The sequence below is a fragment of the Aspergillus versicolor genome, assembly GCF_001890125.1.
Source record: "Aspergillus versicolor CBS 583.65 unplaced genomic scaffold ASPVEscaffold_10, whole genome shotgun sequence".
Lineage (NCBI taxonomy): Eukaryota > Fungi > Ascomycota > Eurotiomycetes > Eurotiales > Aspergillaceae > Aspergillus > Aspergillus versicolor.
Window position 1 is genome coordinate 870,437 of NW_024467533.1, and position 14,060 is coordinate 884,496.

Here is a 14,060-nt window from a genome sequence, read left to right on the forward strand (position 1 = left end):
TCATGCTAGCATAACTGCTAATGCCGATCCCGAGCTTGCCGTTACGGCAGCCGAGGTAACTTTGCTGTATCCCTTCTGGGCAGCCCAGCTCCAGCTGCTGATTTTGGCGTCGACAGCATGTCCACCTGCTTTATGAGATTATTTTGGTTGGCCATCATGTTTCCACGGTCTCTTCGAGATTACCCCGGCCTTTTCTTCAGTCCCATGGCCTGTTCCTCGGTCCTCTTTAATTCCTCTCTTTTATTGAGCCTTCCTCCTCGTCTCCGCTGCGTGACCCCATAGAGTCGACGGCGACATTAGATACCCTTTTTTTCATTGACACAACATAACCATGCCTGTTCCGTTGCCACTTGGTGAGCACTCCCCACCAGGTTGCTCTTCTTAAATGCGCTGCTGACTTGACGATAGATATTCCCCTCTCGCTCGCCGGCCCGGCACTTGCGACCACCCTCGCCTATTTGAACGCCAGGTACTCCCTTTTCTATGACGCAAAGATTTTCCATGGGCTCTTCAAGTCCATCATCAAATCTCGCCTTGCGCTCCGCCGCGATAATCTGAACCTTTTCCATATCCTGGAAAACCATGCGCTCGACCCCACCTCGAAAGACCGGCCCTTCGTCGTCTATAATGGCCGTAGCTGGACCTTCCACGAAACGTATATGCTGGCGCTGCGATATGGTACCTGGTTCAAGAAAGTGCACGGCGTCAAGCCCCGTGAGATTGTTGCCATGGATATGATGAACTCGTCAACCTTCATTTTCATCTGGCTTGGTCTCTGGAGTATTGGCGCGGTCCCTGCCTTCATCAACTACAACTTGACTGGAAAGCCCTTGACGCATTCGGTTCGCACGTCGACTGCCCGGCTGCTGATTGTTGATGAGGATGTCCGCTCGTCTTTCGGTCCCGACGAGATGTCGGCGTTCACAGCACCTGATTTTAGGGAAGACGGTGGCGCAATGGAAGTTATATTCCATACTCCGGATATCGAGGCCCAAGTACTGCAAACAGAGGCAATCCGTGAAGATGACAAGGTTCGCGCCGGTGTTGAGCTCCGGGATATGGCCATTTTGATTTATACCAGCGGTACAACCGGGCTGCCGAAACCCGCCATTGTCAGCTGGAGGAAGTGCTGGGCTGGGAGCATCTTTGTCAGTACCTTCATTGAACTGGCCAAGCACGACCGGATCTTTACCGTATGTGAACTTTCCCTGCGATGCTTTTTGTGTAACTAACATGAGAACCAGTGCATGCCCCTTTACCATTCGTCCGCCTCCATTCTGGGATTCGCAGCGGCTCTAGCTGTCGGGTCTACACTGATTGTGGGTCGCAAGTTCTCCGCGAGAAACTTCATGAAAGAGGTGCGCGATAATGATGCTACCGTCATCCAGTATGTGGGTGAAACGTTGAGATATCTGCTCGCCGCTCCTGCCGAGGTTGATTCGGTGACCGGCGAAGACTTGGACAAGAAGCACAACGTTCGAATAGTGTATGGTAATGGATTGCGGCCGGATGTTTGGAACCGTTTCAAGCAGCGCTTCAGTGTGCCCACTGTTGCCGAGTTCTACGCTGCTACCGAGGGGACTGGGGGAACATGGAACTTTTCGACGAACGACTTCAGCGCAGGAGCAATTGGCCGTAATGGCTTGTTCAGCGGATGGCTCCTGGGACGTGGCCTCACTATTGTCGAGGTGGACCAGGAGTCGCAGGAGCCATGGCGCGATCCCCAAACAGGGTTCTGTAGAGCAGTTCCTCGAGGGGATGCGGGCGAGCTCCTGTATGCCATCGATCCCGCTGACCCGGCAGAGACATTCCAAGGCTACTATCGTAACTCCAAGGCGACGGAAAGCAAGATCATCCGCGACGTGCTGCACAAGGGCGACGCGTATTTCCGCACCGGCGACATGATCCGATGGGATACAGACGGCCGATGGTACTTCTCCGACCGTCTAGGCGACACCTTCCGGTGGAAGAGCGAGAACGTGTCGACCAGCGAGGTATCTGAAGTGCTGGGTGTTCATCCAGATGTACATGAAGCCAACGTTTATGGTGTATCCCTGCCTAACCACGATGGTCGCGCCGGCTGTGCTGCCATTGTGTTCAACGACCAACTGCGGGCATCCGATCAGTCAGTGCTTCTCCCACCATCTTCAGACTCTCTAAAGAGTCTCGCAGCACATGCTCTGCGTAACCTGCCCCGCTTCGCGGCGCCACTGTTCCTCCGTGTCACGACTGAAATGCAGGCGACGGGTAACAATAAGCAGCAGAAGCACGTGTTGCGGACCGAGGGTGTTGACCCTGGGCGTGTTGGGGACACCGACAAGCTGTTCTGGCTACAGGGAGACACCTATCTCCCGTTTGAGGCGAAGGATTGGGATAAAATCCAGGGTGGACAGGTGAAGCTGTAGCTTATAGACTCGAAGAGCGATATATTGTAGTTTCCACTGCTTGATTATGCCCGACCGATAGACGCCTGAAGTCGGCTTTACTATGTATATACCAATAGTTATATCTCATTAATTACTTGACATAAATCCCCGACATGTCTCTCTAGCTGTAAACGTGGTTGTGAAGGCCGGTCTCTCGGAGACGCCTATATGGTTTCTTCCGGTCTCGGAACGGCTTATCCGAGGCTTCGAGAAGGCTTTATGTCCCCGCACTCACCCACCACTTAATCACTGCATCGAGCATCGACAACTCGCGATCGCATGGTCACAACCCCAAAAGAGAGGGCCAGTTGAATAAAATATTTAGAACCATGCTCCTCTCAGCACCAGCCACCCGGTGGACGACGCGATCCCTCCTCACCACCCCAACTCGTCTGTCCCACCTCCGCTTCTCCTCATCCGCCTCCGACGCCTCCGCATCAACAATCGCAACCTCATTCCTCTCGCGCTTCCAATCCCTGGGGCCCCAAACCCGCTCCCAAACCCTCGACGCAAACCAGCTCCGACTTCTTTCCTTAACACTCAACCGACCCTCTCTCTTCCCTGCCTCCCCGCACCTCTCCAGCACCACCGCTCCAAACAATGCCTCCACTGCCGATGTCGAGCATGCGCCCGGAACCCCAGTTCCCGCCGGATACCACCTCGTCTATTTTACACCCGCCTTCCTTGAAAACGAGCTCGGTGCTGACGGCACAGATGCCAGCTATAACCCCGCACATCCATTCACGCGGCGCATGTGGGCCGGCGGGGAGGTATTGTGGCCGCGACAGAACGGCCAACCGAACCCATTGCGCGTCGGCGATAACGTCACCGAGACAACGAGGGTTCTGAGCGCGGAGCCAAAGATAGTGCGGAAGACAGGGGAGGAGATGATCGTTGTGGGCGTCGAGAAGGAGTTCAGCAATGCGCAGGGCGTTGCGGTTGTTGACCGACGGTACGTACTATCTCATTCTCCTAGGCCTAGCCTACTCGCTAACCGGTATACAGGAACTGGGTCTTTCGCAAAGCCCTCCCAACACCGACAGGGACAAGAGTAGCAACATCAGCGGCACAGAACCTTCCACCCCCATCACCACCATCACCGCACCCCGCCTCTGCAGCAACATCATCGAGCGGCCTCACCCATACCCGTACACTGCGCCAAACAGCTGTAACGCTATTCCGCTTCTCAGCACTCACCTTCAACCCGCACAAAATCCACTACTCGCTGCCGTGGGCGCGGGATGTCGAAGGGCACAAAGACATAGTCGTGCACGGGCCCTTGAACCTAATCTCGATATTGGATCTATGGAGAGATCTCCGCGGTGGTGGCGGTTCTGAGAATTTGGATGTGGTGCTGCCTGAGAAGATTTCGTACCGCGCGACAAGCCCTTTGTATGCGGAGGATGAGTATCGGATTGTATTGACGGAGGGGACTGACAAGAAGAGTGCGGTGGAGATTATTACGCCTGCTGGGAATGTTGGGATGAAGGCTGAGATTACGGGTGTATAGATAGCTCTTCGTTATTGAAGTCCAGGGCATAACTTACATGGATGCTCATCTTGGTTAATTCCACGGAGCTTGTTGTTTTCTAGGATTCTAGAATGCATGGTGGATTCATGGTTCAATTTGCTGGATCATGCAGCTATATATGTTGATGCTTGGCCTAGCCCTCTCAATGCCATGCTGCGATAAAACAACCCCGACTATATACAAAATGCTATACCACTCAATTCTGCGCTATTAAGCTGAATTTACCCTTGGGCAAACATTGAAGATATTATCCTCTCCTGTATAGTTACACAAGCGTCAGCGAGATCACGTGGTGTCAGCTGTCGCACGTGAAAGCTCAGCTGTTCTTCAAAGAAAGAAATCTATTTACCTTTTATTTCCTCCCCCTTTAACTTGTTATCCACGTAGCAGTCATGGCAACCAGCTCCAGCAGCTCGTTCAACCTAAGCAACGGCCTCGAGGTCTACTCGCGGGTCTGGGAAGTAAGTCAGAGAAGCAACCACCAGCCCCAGCTTCAGCCTTGGGCATTCCAGCCTATTACATGTGATAGAGAATCCAACTAATCGGAATCCTAGCCCACCGAAACCCCAAAAGCCCATATTGCATTCATGCACGGCTTCAGTGACCGCAGTGACCACTATGACCCCTTCTTCACCCAGCTGGCCACCAATTATCCTATCAAGGTACATGCCTGGGACCGTCGCGGCTGGGGAAAGACCATCAAGACAAAAGCCGACCTCGGCGACATCGGCCAAACGCCGCAGATCCTACGTGAAATCAACGAGGCTCTGAAGCACATCGCCTCCACGATCCCGGACATCCAGCGCACCCCGCTCTTCCTCATGGGCCACAGCATGGGCGGGCAGGAGTCTGCCTGCTACCTGCTCTCTAAGGACTCCGAACTTAGCGGGAGTAGACCGCCCATTGCAGGCTGGATCCTGGATGCACCGTATATTGGCCTCGATCCGGCGAGTCACCCCAATTGGCTTGTTGTGAAGGTGGGCAAGCTTGTTGCGAACCTCATCCCGAAGTTCAAGTGGAAGCAGCCGCTTAATATTGAGTTTGCGAGCCGGGACCGTGGTGTCCAGGAGCTGTATAAGAATGACCCCCTGTGCCATAATACGGGTACCCTGGAGGGACTGGATGCCCTGTAAGTTTTTACCCTTGCAAAGACTATTTCGTGTTGTCTCGTTTGCTCACTCCACTGCAAGACTCCAACGCGAAAGCGACCTAACAACCCTATCCCAGTCGGACAAACCGGCCCCCGAGCATCTCGCCACACGACTCCCCTGCCCTGTCTTATGGGCGCACGGGTCCAAGGACATGATCACGTCGTACACTATCTCGAAACAGCTCTATGATAGACTCGAGCCGTACAATGAGAGCGATGCTGATGCGAAGACGTGGAAATCTTTTGAGGGCGGGTACCACCAGATTCATGGTGAGCCGGATGGCATGAAGGAGGAGTATCTGCGTGACATTGGGGAGTGGGTGGTCAAGATGACGACGAAGCGGGTTGACGCATAATTGAGTTTCTTGGTTGTTCTTTGGATTGATACCGAGATATGCTGTTCATGACCGGCCTAGAGGGTGGTGATAATGAGTTACGTGTTTAGAAGCATGTGTGAGTTGGATATACACTTTCGGGAATATAATCGTTTGAGCCATTTAGATGGGCACTTGGACAGCCCTACTGCTAGTGATGCTGCTGAACCCGGTGGAACCATTCGATTAACAAGAGTAGCATCCACAGTAATCAACAGAACGCTTCATCTTCTTGCATACTCACTCTGGCTTTTACAAATGAATCTTGTCTTATTGTAATTGTTTTTATTTGTATACTCCTGACGTCATCCATCGACAGACCCTTGACACTAAACCCAAAACAGACCCCGCACTACAACACGACAAAGTCCATCACGAGAAACCTCAACAACACACAGAAAAACACACCACCATGGCCGAATCTGAGATAAAAGATGCCGTTGCAAAGGACCTATCCAGCACGCCCTTCGCCTGCTCCTCCCTTACCCAATTGAGCGGCGGAACGGCCAATTTCCTCTACCGCGGTGTTCTATCTCAACCCCTCTCCGATGGCACCAGCACTATCATCGTGAAGCACGCTGAGGATTATCTCGCCTCGAACGCGGATTTCAAGCTCAGTGCAGAGCGATGCGTATGCCGCTATCTTCCCCGATTTTTCAACAAGAGATAAGAAAGCTGACTCCGTAATAGCTGGTTGAAGAATTCGCCCTGCACGCCCTAGACGGGATGCGCAGCGTAACAACAACAAATGAAGCGTCTATAGCTGGACCGGGCCCGGGCTCAAGAAAAGATGGTCAGAAGTATCAAATCACGGTGAAAACACCCAAGCTTTTCCACTTCAGCCGTCCAACATACACGCAGGTCATGGAAGACCTGCCCGGCGCTGTAGATCTCAAGACGTTCATGCGGACGCCTGGAGTGGCTGGTAGTATCTCGAAGGAGTGGACGGTGTCAATTGGACGTACGCTGGGTGCGTGGCTGCGCTCGTTTCATTTCTGGGTTAGTGATCCGGCGCAGGAGGGTGTTGCGAGTCGGTTTGCGGGGTTCACGGATATGCGGGACTTGAAGTTTGGGATTAACTATGATGGGATTTTGAATAAGATTGATGAGTATCCGGAGATTCTGGGTCAGAGTCGGGAGGTTTTTGAGAAGGTGAGGGAGGTTGCGAAGGGGGAGTTGGAGGGGGATGGAGAGATGATTGGGCCGATTCATGGGGACTTTTGGTCTGGGAAGTAGGTTCATATCCTGCTATTAACTAGATCATGTTTGCTAATAATTGCAGTGTCCTAATCCCGAAAACAGCCATCGACGAACCACTCCCAGTAACGCCGCTCTTCATCACGGACTGGGAACTGGCCCAACGCGGCTCCCGAGCCCTTGATCTAGGCCAAATGCTCGCGGAACTGTACATGCTCAAGCACTTCAAGGATATCGATGCAGGTGTTTGGGTTATCGAGGGCTTCGCGGAGGGGTACAAGGATATCACTGAAGACATCGCCTTCCGAACGATCATCCATGTGGGCGTGCACTTTATTTTCTGGGGAAGCACCATTCCTGGATGGGGCACTGAGGAGCAGGTGCGAGATCTGGTGAGGCTTGGTAGGGATCTTATTACGAAGGCGTGGGAGAGGGAGAGGAGCTGGTTTAGGGGAAGCGTTTGGGAGGTTCTTTTTAGGGCTTAAACTACAACAAATGTACGTGGGTAGGCGAAATACTAAAAGAACGACGATGCTGGAGAATTATCGACAGTTTTAATGTACACGGAGCGGTATCTTCACCCAATACAACACTGGCAAGTTCCAACAATGACACGCCAGACTACCCGCTGGATAAGAAACCAGTCATATCTCCTTGTACGTACATTATAATCAGCTCCACCTGTTACGATAGGAGCTCCTAGTTCTGGCTCTGGTCTCCATGACATCAAGTGTAGACATGCATATCACAGTATCTTCTAACTTGTTGCAACGGGAAATAGGGCTGCATTTGAAGGCTGGAAGGGAAATTGTATGATGCATCTTCAATAATTTTCTTAAAAATGCACTTTGATCCTCCATTGGAATTGACTATTTGTTTTCTTTTTCTTTACTAATTCTTAAACTCCATTTTCTATGACTCTTCTCGGTGGTTCGGCGACTCGGTCGAGAGTCTCGCTATGACTCCCAACTGTTCCGCCAATGCCGCCGATGCCGCACGTCCGCATTCAAGCACACTCGCAACCAACTGCGAACAATTATATCAGGGCTGCGGCAACAGCGGGATACGAGACCTAGGCCATAATCATATATAAATGAGCAGGGTCCGGCCCTAAATTATATCCACTGCATCCCACATCCACTGCATCCACTACATCCACTACATCCCAATATCTTCAACATGCAGTCCGAAAAGCCTCAAGATGAAAGTACCCCGACAAAAGTACCAGACGGTGGCTTCAGAGCGTGGCTGCACGTCGCGCTCTGCCACACCGTTTTCCTAAACACCTGGGGCCTGACCAACAGCTACGGCATCTTCCAGCAATACTACACCCAAGCCCTCAACCGCAGCCAGGACGACATTGGCTGGATCGGGGGCATTCAGATGTTCCTGCTCCTCTTCGTCGGCGTCTTCTCCGGCCGTCTCACAGACGCAGGCTATTTCCGGCCTTGCCTCTTCGCCGGCATCATCCTGCAAGTGTTCGGCTTATGCATGGCCTCCATCTCAACCCGCTTCTACCAGATCCTCCTCAGCCAAGCCGTCTGCGTCGGCCTAGGAAGCGGCCTCATCTTCACCCCAGGCCTCTCAGTAATGGGCTCCTACTTCCACAAGAAGCGCTCTGTCGCGGTTGGACTCGCCGCAGCCGGCGCCGCAACAGGCGGGATCCTATACCCCGCCACAGCCAACGCCCTCCTAACGCACACCTCCGTCGGATACGGCTGGACAATGCGCATCCTGGCACTCATCTTGTTCGTAATCCACGTCCCGTCGGTAATAGCATACAGGCCATACCTCCCGCCGCGCTCCACAGGCCCCGCAATCGAATGGACGGCCTTCCGCGAAAAGCCCTTCCTCTTCTTCACGGCCGCCATGTTCCTCAACTTCTGGGGCCTGTACATGGCCTTCTACTACCTGGGCACGTTCGCAAGAGAGCAGATCCATCTCTCTGGCTCCTCGGACTCGATTAACCTGCTCGTTGTGCTAAATGCAGTGGGGGTTGTGGGCCGCAGTGCGCCTGGGTTCATCGCGGAGCGGTACACGGGGATCATGAACATCACGCTCTTCATCTCGCTGGTCTGTGCAGTCTGTGTGTATTCCTGGGCTGGGATTCAAGGGGGTGGTACGGCGGGTTTGTATGTGTGGACTGTGATATATGGGCTGTTTGCGGGGGCCGCGCAAGCTCTTTTCCCGGCTATGGCGACGAGGCAGACGGATGATTTGACCAAGGTGGGCACGCGGACGGGCATGGTGATGACGATTGTGAGCTTTTCGTGCTTGACGGCGCCGGCGATCCAGGGGGCGTTGATTGGGGTTGATGGGGGGAGGTATCTGGGGGCGCAGATGTTCTCTGGCAGTGCGATTCTGGTGGGGATGGGGTGTTTGGGGGTTTATCGGGGGTTGAAGGCTGGTTGGGGGGTGGTGAAGGTTTAAGATAATATTTTTGTATAGATGAGTGTATAATAACTTGATTCAATAATGCATTAGATTACTTATATTGAGAACCCCCCGCCACCACCAGGCTGCATCAAGAACTGCTCTACATCAATCTCCCTCAATGCCGGCATATCAGACACCAGATTCCCTAACCACGAAACCTCCGCTGCATACGCCGCCGTCCAGTCCTGCTGCCCTGTCTCAACCTCAACCGACGAACCTCCCATCCCCAACCCAGCATCCACTCCAGCAGCAGACCCAAGCTCGCCAGGCGTCGAAGCCGTCGTAGAATAAGCCTCCAACACCCCCCTCAAACTCCTCGCATCCTCCTCCTTCCGCCTCTGATGCAAATAAACCAACAGCACTGCCGTACTATACGCCTCACGCATAACCGCACTATCCCACAAATCCCTAACAGCCCTCAACGCCCCCATCGCCCTCCCCAACAGCCCCAGCGACGCCTGGCTATCAATCGCCAATAACAGACAAACAACCTGGAACGGGATATTCGCTGCGTGGTGCCAGGGGCTGTAACTAGCCACCATAGACAGGGACGCGTCCAGGCCTTTCATGGCGAGCGCGATAATGCGGTCCATGTGCGGGTGCAGGGTATCGATGGACCCCTGTGCGCGGAGGCGTCGGAATATACACAGCATGAGGTTCACCTGGGCCATGGTGGCGGAAGGAGCATCGCGGGTCTCGGCGAGGACTTGGATGATGTCGTTTTCGAGCTCTTCGACCGAGCGCGGCTTGTTGGGGTCGAGATGCTCCGTTAGGGGGATCAGCGAGAGGACTTGCGAGGTGCAGTCTCCTGGTGTGCCTATGCTTCCTGGGGGTGCTTCTGCTGCTGTAGATGACGCTGCTACTGGCCCGGCTTCGACTGGCTTTGTGGTGCAGGCGCCGGAGAGGGTGATCCTGCTGCGGCCGAGGTCGAACGAGGCCCAGGTGTTGAGGTGCTGCGCGAGACCCCAGAGGCGGCGGCGGAGATCGAGTGCGATTGTTTCGGAGGGGTTGTCGTTGAAGACGGTCTCGAGGTGGCCTTCGAGGTGGATATTGGCGGCTTCAGCGACGTGCATGAGCGAGCAGCTGGCGAGCCATGTTGCGTGGGGTGTGGAAGTCATGCGGAGGTATGCAACGCGCAGGATCCAGCCTGTGACTGTATCGACAGACGGTGGCGTTTGCAGGGAGTTCTGCTCTAGGAGAGTCTTTGCGGTCTCGACGAGATCGGGCTCGAAGGCCATGGGGAAGCGCTCCGAGAAATGCAATGCCAGGGCCGCGACGCCGCAGAAGACCGGGTCGTAGGTTGTGATGGACCCCGGGGTATTCCATCTGGCGTGCAGTCGCTTGAAGAAGAGGCTGCGGTCTATACAGCCGTATGTTTTGGCGACTTTGTCGAAGTAAATCAGGGCCAGGCGAGTCATCTCGGCTGCGGTCAGCATGCTTGTCACCGGCTGGGCAGTCCCAGGTGCGCATCTCGCCAGGCGCTCTCCGATATTCCAACCAAATAGATGCAACCGAGGTGCATTCGAAGGATCAATATTCAGTCCAAGTTTCCTGACGAATGCGGCGCCAGAATTGGCCTCCAGCAGCTGGACATGGCGGTGCACGTCGACTACCGGGCCGCTGGACGGGTGCTTCCTTTTCCTCCTCTCGTCTGGCTGACTGGTAGACGCAGATGTCTCGATTGCAGCTCCGAAACCGCTTGACGGGGCTGGTATATTTCTCGCTTGGCCTGCCATTCCCTTGTAACTGCAGTCATACTCAAGTCGCGTACACGTCCCGCATGGCTCGCGGCCGTCGCATTTCCGCTTCCTCTCGCGACATGGTTCGCAGGCGACCTTGGCACGGCGGCGCTTTCTCTGGTGGACTAGATCCGTATCATCCATCGCAGCAATCGTGGCGGAGATTGCAGTGTGGTGGAGGAGTTGCAGTCGGAGCGGAACAGAAGCGGGACGGAAGAGCGGGAACGGCGGGATCTGGACCCACTTAACCTTATTCTCGGTAATATACTAAGAAATGACTATGCTATCGAGTGCTCCGGAACAACCATAATAAAACTGCGATACCACCCGTGAAAGCGGTAGTGGTCTTCATTCTAATAACATTCAAGCCAGGGACAGACCTCTAGAGTTTATTTAGGTACTCTCTAGGCGTTCATATTGACCGAAAGCTAAACTCTAACATCCTCTTTGAAAAGAGCCAGCTAGTTCGACAAAGATCAGATCTAGGCAATACCAACAAGACAAAGACGTTCAAGAAGCAACAAACAGCATCCCACGCCAATATGCATCTCGAAAACAGATGTCTCAGGTCCGGCTAAAGTCGGCGTGACCTACTGTGCGTCCATACTGCATATCACAGCGTCACCCGCATAATCGCCCGAACACCTGTTGTGCCCGATGCAAGACAGCAGGGGTGGGTTCATGCACTCCAACCGAAGCAGGCAGCATAGCGAGCCTATCAACAGTTGGAGATATATTGCAGAGTGCATAGATCTCGGGCTCTCCTCGCGGGTATTTCCTTGGTCGGACAGCACTGCAGGTCGTCGCCGATATTTCCCATATCGGGCATTTCTTGGCCCTATTCTGCGGATGCTCTTGCAGACTCCATGGTTCGCATGATCTGATGTGAGATTATCGATTTGCCATAACCGGTTAGAGGGTACTGAAGAGCCTGAACTTTCAAACTGGGTCGAGGGGCTTGTTTGTTATGGGCTGGATACTGTTCGCAGGTGACAATGAGTGATTCGCATGCATTGTGATGTGGCTTGAATCAGGCAGATACTGTATCCTTTTTAATCAGACTGCATGGCTAGGGCTGGCTGATGATCACGCCTGATTCATGAAGCCTTGTCGAAAGGCCTCGGTGTTTCCGGATGTGGGAGATTGACCCGGATCCCTGTCCTAAGGAATCCCCTATATATACGGAGATGCTCAATATGTATCTATAAAATTTGCAGCTTACTCGATTCCCTGTAAGCATATGCAGCCGAGCATGTATCAAAACACGACTCTTGCGGGTGCATCTTTTGCAAGTATACAATTGCCGATTATACCCCCAGACGACCCCAAAACCTTTTGGCCACTTGCAGCAGTGCTTGTTCTGGCCATCTATATCTTGTATAACCGACCACTTAAGGGTGCCAGAGGCAGCAGAATCCCAAAAGGGCCCAGGGGCCTTCCTATCCTGGGTATGCTATTGCTTACCCTCCGCATCACCATACATCATATCCGACTAACAGTTTTATTCAGGTTGCTTTCTATCTTTGACCAAATTCCCCGAGCTCACGCTAGACAAATGGGCCCATAAATACGGCGGACTCTATTCCATCTGGATAGGCAGCCAACTGTTCGTCATAATATCCGACCCAAAAGTAGCCAAAGACCTGATGGTTACGAATGGCACGGTATTCTCTTCGCGAAGGGAAACCTATATCAAGGGCCAGACAGTCTTTGGCTTTCGTGGTGTTGTCTCAAATCCATATAACGACCGATGGTGCGTGAACTGTCCCACTCAACACCTTTGAAAGGATGGCCTCGTTGACATCGCAACTTGTTTGATATCAGGCGCAAGCACCGCCGTCTTGCCAACAACTGGCTGATTCCACGCGCTGTAAGTACGTACGCCCCGATGATGGAGCGCAAGTCGAGGGCTCTCATCAAAGATATGCTGGATGAGGGTCAACAGGGATTGGTGCCCGTCAGTCCCCAGGTATGTGATATACAGTAACCCTCGTTAAGGCTTATGCTCACCCAGCCAGCCTCACGCCAGTTGCTGTGCATTCAGCGTCATGGCCGAAATCACATTCGGTGCCCGCTTTGAAGGAATCGACCATCCGATTGTGAAGCGCGGCGCGGAGCTTAACAAGGAGTTTGTGTGCGTGCCGTTCAATTTTGCAAGGTATACCGTGTTGATGATTGATCTAGGAACTGTACTGGCCCAGTATCTAACCTCGTGGACTTTATTCCCGTTCTTCAAGCCTTCCCCAGTGCCATGCAGAGACGCGCAAAGAGACTCCACTGCGGCCTGGTGGAAACATACGGCGGGCTGCTTACGGAGATTGACCAGAAACTGCAGCAAGGAGTTGATGTCCCCAGGTGTCTCGCCAGGAGTCTAGTCGAGTGTCGCGAGAAAGAAGATTTGGATGATCTAGACGCAGCCATGCTCGTCTCTGCTTTCATGATAGGGGGTGTCGAGACGGTATTCTGCATCTCCACCAATCTCTACCGTCTGTTTCTAACATCTGTGCTAGACCGCCGCCATAATGCAATGGTTCTTCGCAATAATACCAGCATATCCGGAGATCCAGAAAAAAGCCCAGGCCGAGCTCGACCGCGTAGTTGGCCGTGGCCGTCTTCCTACCAACGACGACGAAAAGAACCTGCCCTACTGCCGCGCCATAATCAAAGAAGTCGGACGCTTCAGGAGCCCTCTATGGCTGAGCACTCCACATTCAACCAGCGAAAACTTCGTGTACGGCGACCACTTCATCCCTAAGGACACAGTAGTCGTCCTGAATACATGGACAATGCAGCGTGACCCTATGCGTCACCCGAACCCGTATGAATTCGACGTACGTATCCTATCCATTAATAAAATATCAAACCAAGATATTAATACATTTATAGCCCGAACGGTATATAAACGACCCCCTTAGCTCCTCGGAAAGCGCCAAAACGCCAGACCCCATGCAGCGCGACCACTGGGTCTTCGGTATCGGGCGACGAGTGTGCCCTGGGATTATGGTCGCCGAGCGTGGGCTCTTCCTTGTTATCTCGCGGGTGCTCTGGGCGTTTGATATGCGTGAGATTCCGGGCGAGCCGATTGATTTAAAGGAGTATGAGGGGCTGTCGGGGAGGTCTCCTAAGCCGTTTCGCATCCAGCTTGTGCCGAGGCATGAGGGTGTTGTTAGGGTGGTGGGGGGTGATTCTTAGTATAGATATAGATAG

The 14,060-nt window shown here is 53.4% G+C and overlaps 7 protein-coding genes across 7 annotated transcripts; 6 read left to right on the plus strand and 1 right to left on the minus strand.

Moving 5' to 3' along the window:
• Positions 1 to 42: 42 nt before the first annotated feature.
• On the plus strand, positions 43 to 2,537 carry ASPVEDRAFT_175886 (putative long-chain fatty acid transporter). Its single transcript, XM_040808782.1, has 3 exons — positions 43 to 353; positions 409 to 1,193; positions 1,245 to 2,537. The coding sequence occupies exons 1-3, from the start codon at positions 332 to 334 to the stop codon at positions 2,403 to 2,405; spliced, it is 1,968 nt and encodes a 655-aa protein (XP_040672034.1). The 5' UTR covers positions 43 to 331; the 3' UTR covers positions 2,406 to 2,537.
• Positions 2,538 to 2,688: 151 nt separating this feature from the next.
• Positions 2,689 to 4,311, plus strand: ASPVEDRAFT_65047 (hydroxyacyl-thioester dehydratase HTD2). Its single transcript, XM_040815763.1, has 2 exons — positions 2,689 to 3,378; positions 3,432 to 4,311. The coding sequence occupies exons 1-2, from the start codon at positions 2,756 to 2,758 to the stop codon at positions 3,934 to 3,936; spliced, it is 1,128 nt and encodes a 375-aa protein (XP_040672035.1). The 5' UTR covers positions 2,689 to 2,755; the 3' UTR covers positions 3,937 to 4,311.
• A 7-nt stretch (positions 4,312 to 4,318) lies between these two features.
• On the plus strand, positions 4,319 to 5,731 carry ASPVEDRAFT_45680 (acylglycerol lipase). The gene is made up of 3 exons (XM_040813358.1): positions 4,319 to 4,418; positions 4,512 to 5,086; positions 5,148 to 5,731. The coding sequence occupies exons 1-3, from the start codon at positions 4,350 to 4,352 to the stop codon at positions 5,461 to 5,463; spliced, it is 960 nt and encodes a 319-aa protein (XP_040672036.1). The 5' UTR covers positions 4,319 to 4,349; the 3' UTR covers positions 5,464 to 5,731.
• A 125-nt stretch (positions 5,732 to 5,856) lies between these two features.
• ASPVEDRAFT_45681 (uncharacterized protein) lies at positions 5,857 to 7,480 on the plus strand. Its single transcript, XM_040813359.1, has 3 exons — positions 5,857 to 6,112; positions 6,172 to 6,713; positions 6,764 to 7,480. Exons 1-3 carry the CDS (start codon positions 5,894 to 5,896, stop codon positions 7,161 to 7,163), a joined length of 1,161 nt encoding a protein of 386 aa, XP_040672037.1. The 5' UTR covers positions 5,857 to 5,893; the 3' UTR covers positions 7,164 to 7,480.
• Positions 7,481 to 7,780: 300 nt separating this feature from the next.
• Positions 7,781 to 9,138, plus strand: ASPVEDRAFT_317407 (uncharacterized protein). Its single transcript, XM_040810522.1, has one exon. The coding sequence runs from the start codon at positions 7,858 to 7,860 to the stop codon at positions 9,106 to 9,108; it is 1,251 nt and encodes a 416-aa protein (XP_040672038.1). The 5' UTR covers positions 7,781 to 7,857; the 3' UTR covers positions 9,109 to 9,138.
• ASPVEDRAFT_45682 (fungal specific transcription factor domain-containing protein) lies at positions 9,091 to 11,023 on the minus strand. The gene has a single exon (XM_040813360.1). The coding sequence runs from the start codon at positions 10,530 to 10,532 to the stop codon at positions 9,168 to 9,170; it is 1,365 nt and encodes a 454-aa protein (XP_040672039.1). The 5' UTR covers positions 10,533 to 11,023; the 3' UTR covers positions 9,091 to 9,167.
• A 1,082-nt stretch (positions 11,024 to 12,105) lies between these two features.
• On the plus strand, positions 12,106 to 14,045 carry ASPVEDRAFT_55955 (cytochrome P450; the record flags this gene model as incomplete). Its single annotated transcript, XM_040815139.1, has 7 exons — positions 12,106 to 12,301; positions 12,363 to 12,606; positions 12,678 to 12,822; positions 12,872 to 12,987; positions 13,038 to 13,311; positions 13,364 to 13,684; positions 13,740 to 14,045. 7 exons carry the CDS (start codon positions 12,106 to 12,108, stop codon positions 14,043 to 14,045), a joined length of 1,602 nt encoding a protein of 533 aa, XP_040672040.1.
• Positions 14,046 to 14,060: the final 15 nt, after the last annotated feature.

Bases quoted from the DNA above. Each gene is read 5' to 3' on its own strand.
- ASPVEDRAFT_175886 (XM_040808782.1), top strand. From the start codon at position 332: ATGCCTGTTCCGTTGCCACTTG. The intron at 354-408 runs GTGAGCACTCCC...ACTTGACGATAG, and splicing joins GCCTGTTCCGTTGCCACTTG to ATATTCCCCTCTCGCTCGCC. The intron at 1,194-1,244 runs GTATGTGAACTT...CATGAGAACCAG, and splicing joins AGCACGACCGGATCTTTACC to TGCATGCCCCTTTACCATTC.
- ASPVEDRAFT_65047 (XM_040815763.1), top strand. From the start codon at position 2,756: ATGCTCCTCTCAGCACCAGCCACCCGGTGGACGACGCGATCCCTCCTC. The intron at 3,379-3,431 runs GTACGTACTATC...ACCGGTATACAG, and splicing joins GTTGCGGTTGTTGACCGACG to GAACTGGGTCTTTCGCAAAG.
- ASPVEDRAFT_45680 (XM_040813358.1), top strand. From the start codon at position 4,350: ATGGCAACCAGCTCCAGCAGCTCGTTCAACCTAAGCAACGGCCTCGAG. The intron at 4,419-4,511 runs GTAAGTCAGAGA...TCGGAATCCTAG, and splicing joins TCTACTCGCGGGTCTGGGAA to CCCACCGAAACCCCAAAAGC. The intron at 5,087-5,147 runs GTAAGTTTTTAC...CTCCACTGCAAG, and splicing joins CTGGAGGGACTGGATGCCCT to ACTCCAACGCGAAAGCGACC.
- ASPVEDRAFT_45681 (XM_040813359.1), top strand. From the start codon at position 5,894: ATGGCCGAATCTGAGATAAAAGATGCCGTTGCAAAGGACCTATCCAGC. The intron at 6,113-6,171 runs GTATGCCGCTAT...ACTCCGTAATAG, and splicing joins AGCTCAGTGCAGAGCGATGC to CTGGTTGAAGAATTCGCCCT. The intron at 6,714-6,763 runs GTAGGTTCATAT...TAATAATTGCAG, and splicing joins GGGGACTTTTGGTCTGGGAA to TGTCCTAATCCCGAAAACAG.
- ASPVEDRAFT_317407 (XM_040810522.1), top strand. From the start codon at position 7,858: ATGCAGTCCGAAAAGCCTCAAGATGAAAGTACCCCGACAAAAGTACCA.
- ASPVEDRAFT_45682 (XM_040813360.1), bottom strand. From the start codon at position 10,532: ATGACTCGCCTGGCCCTGATTTACTTCGACAAAGTCGCCAAAACATAC.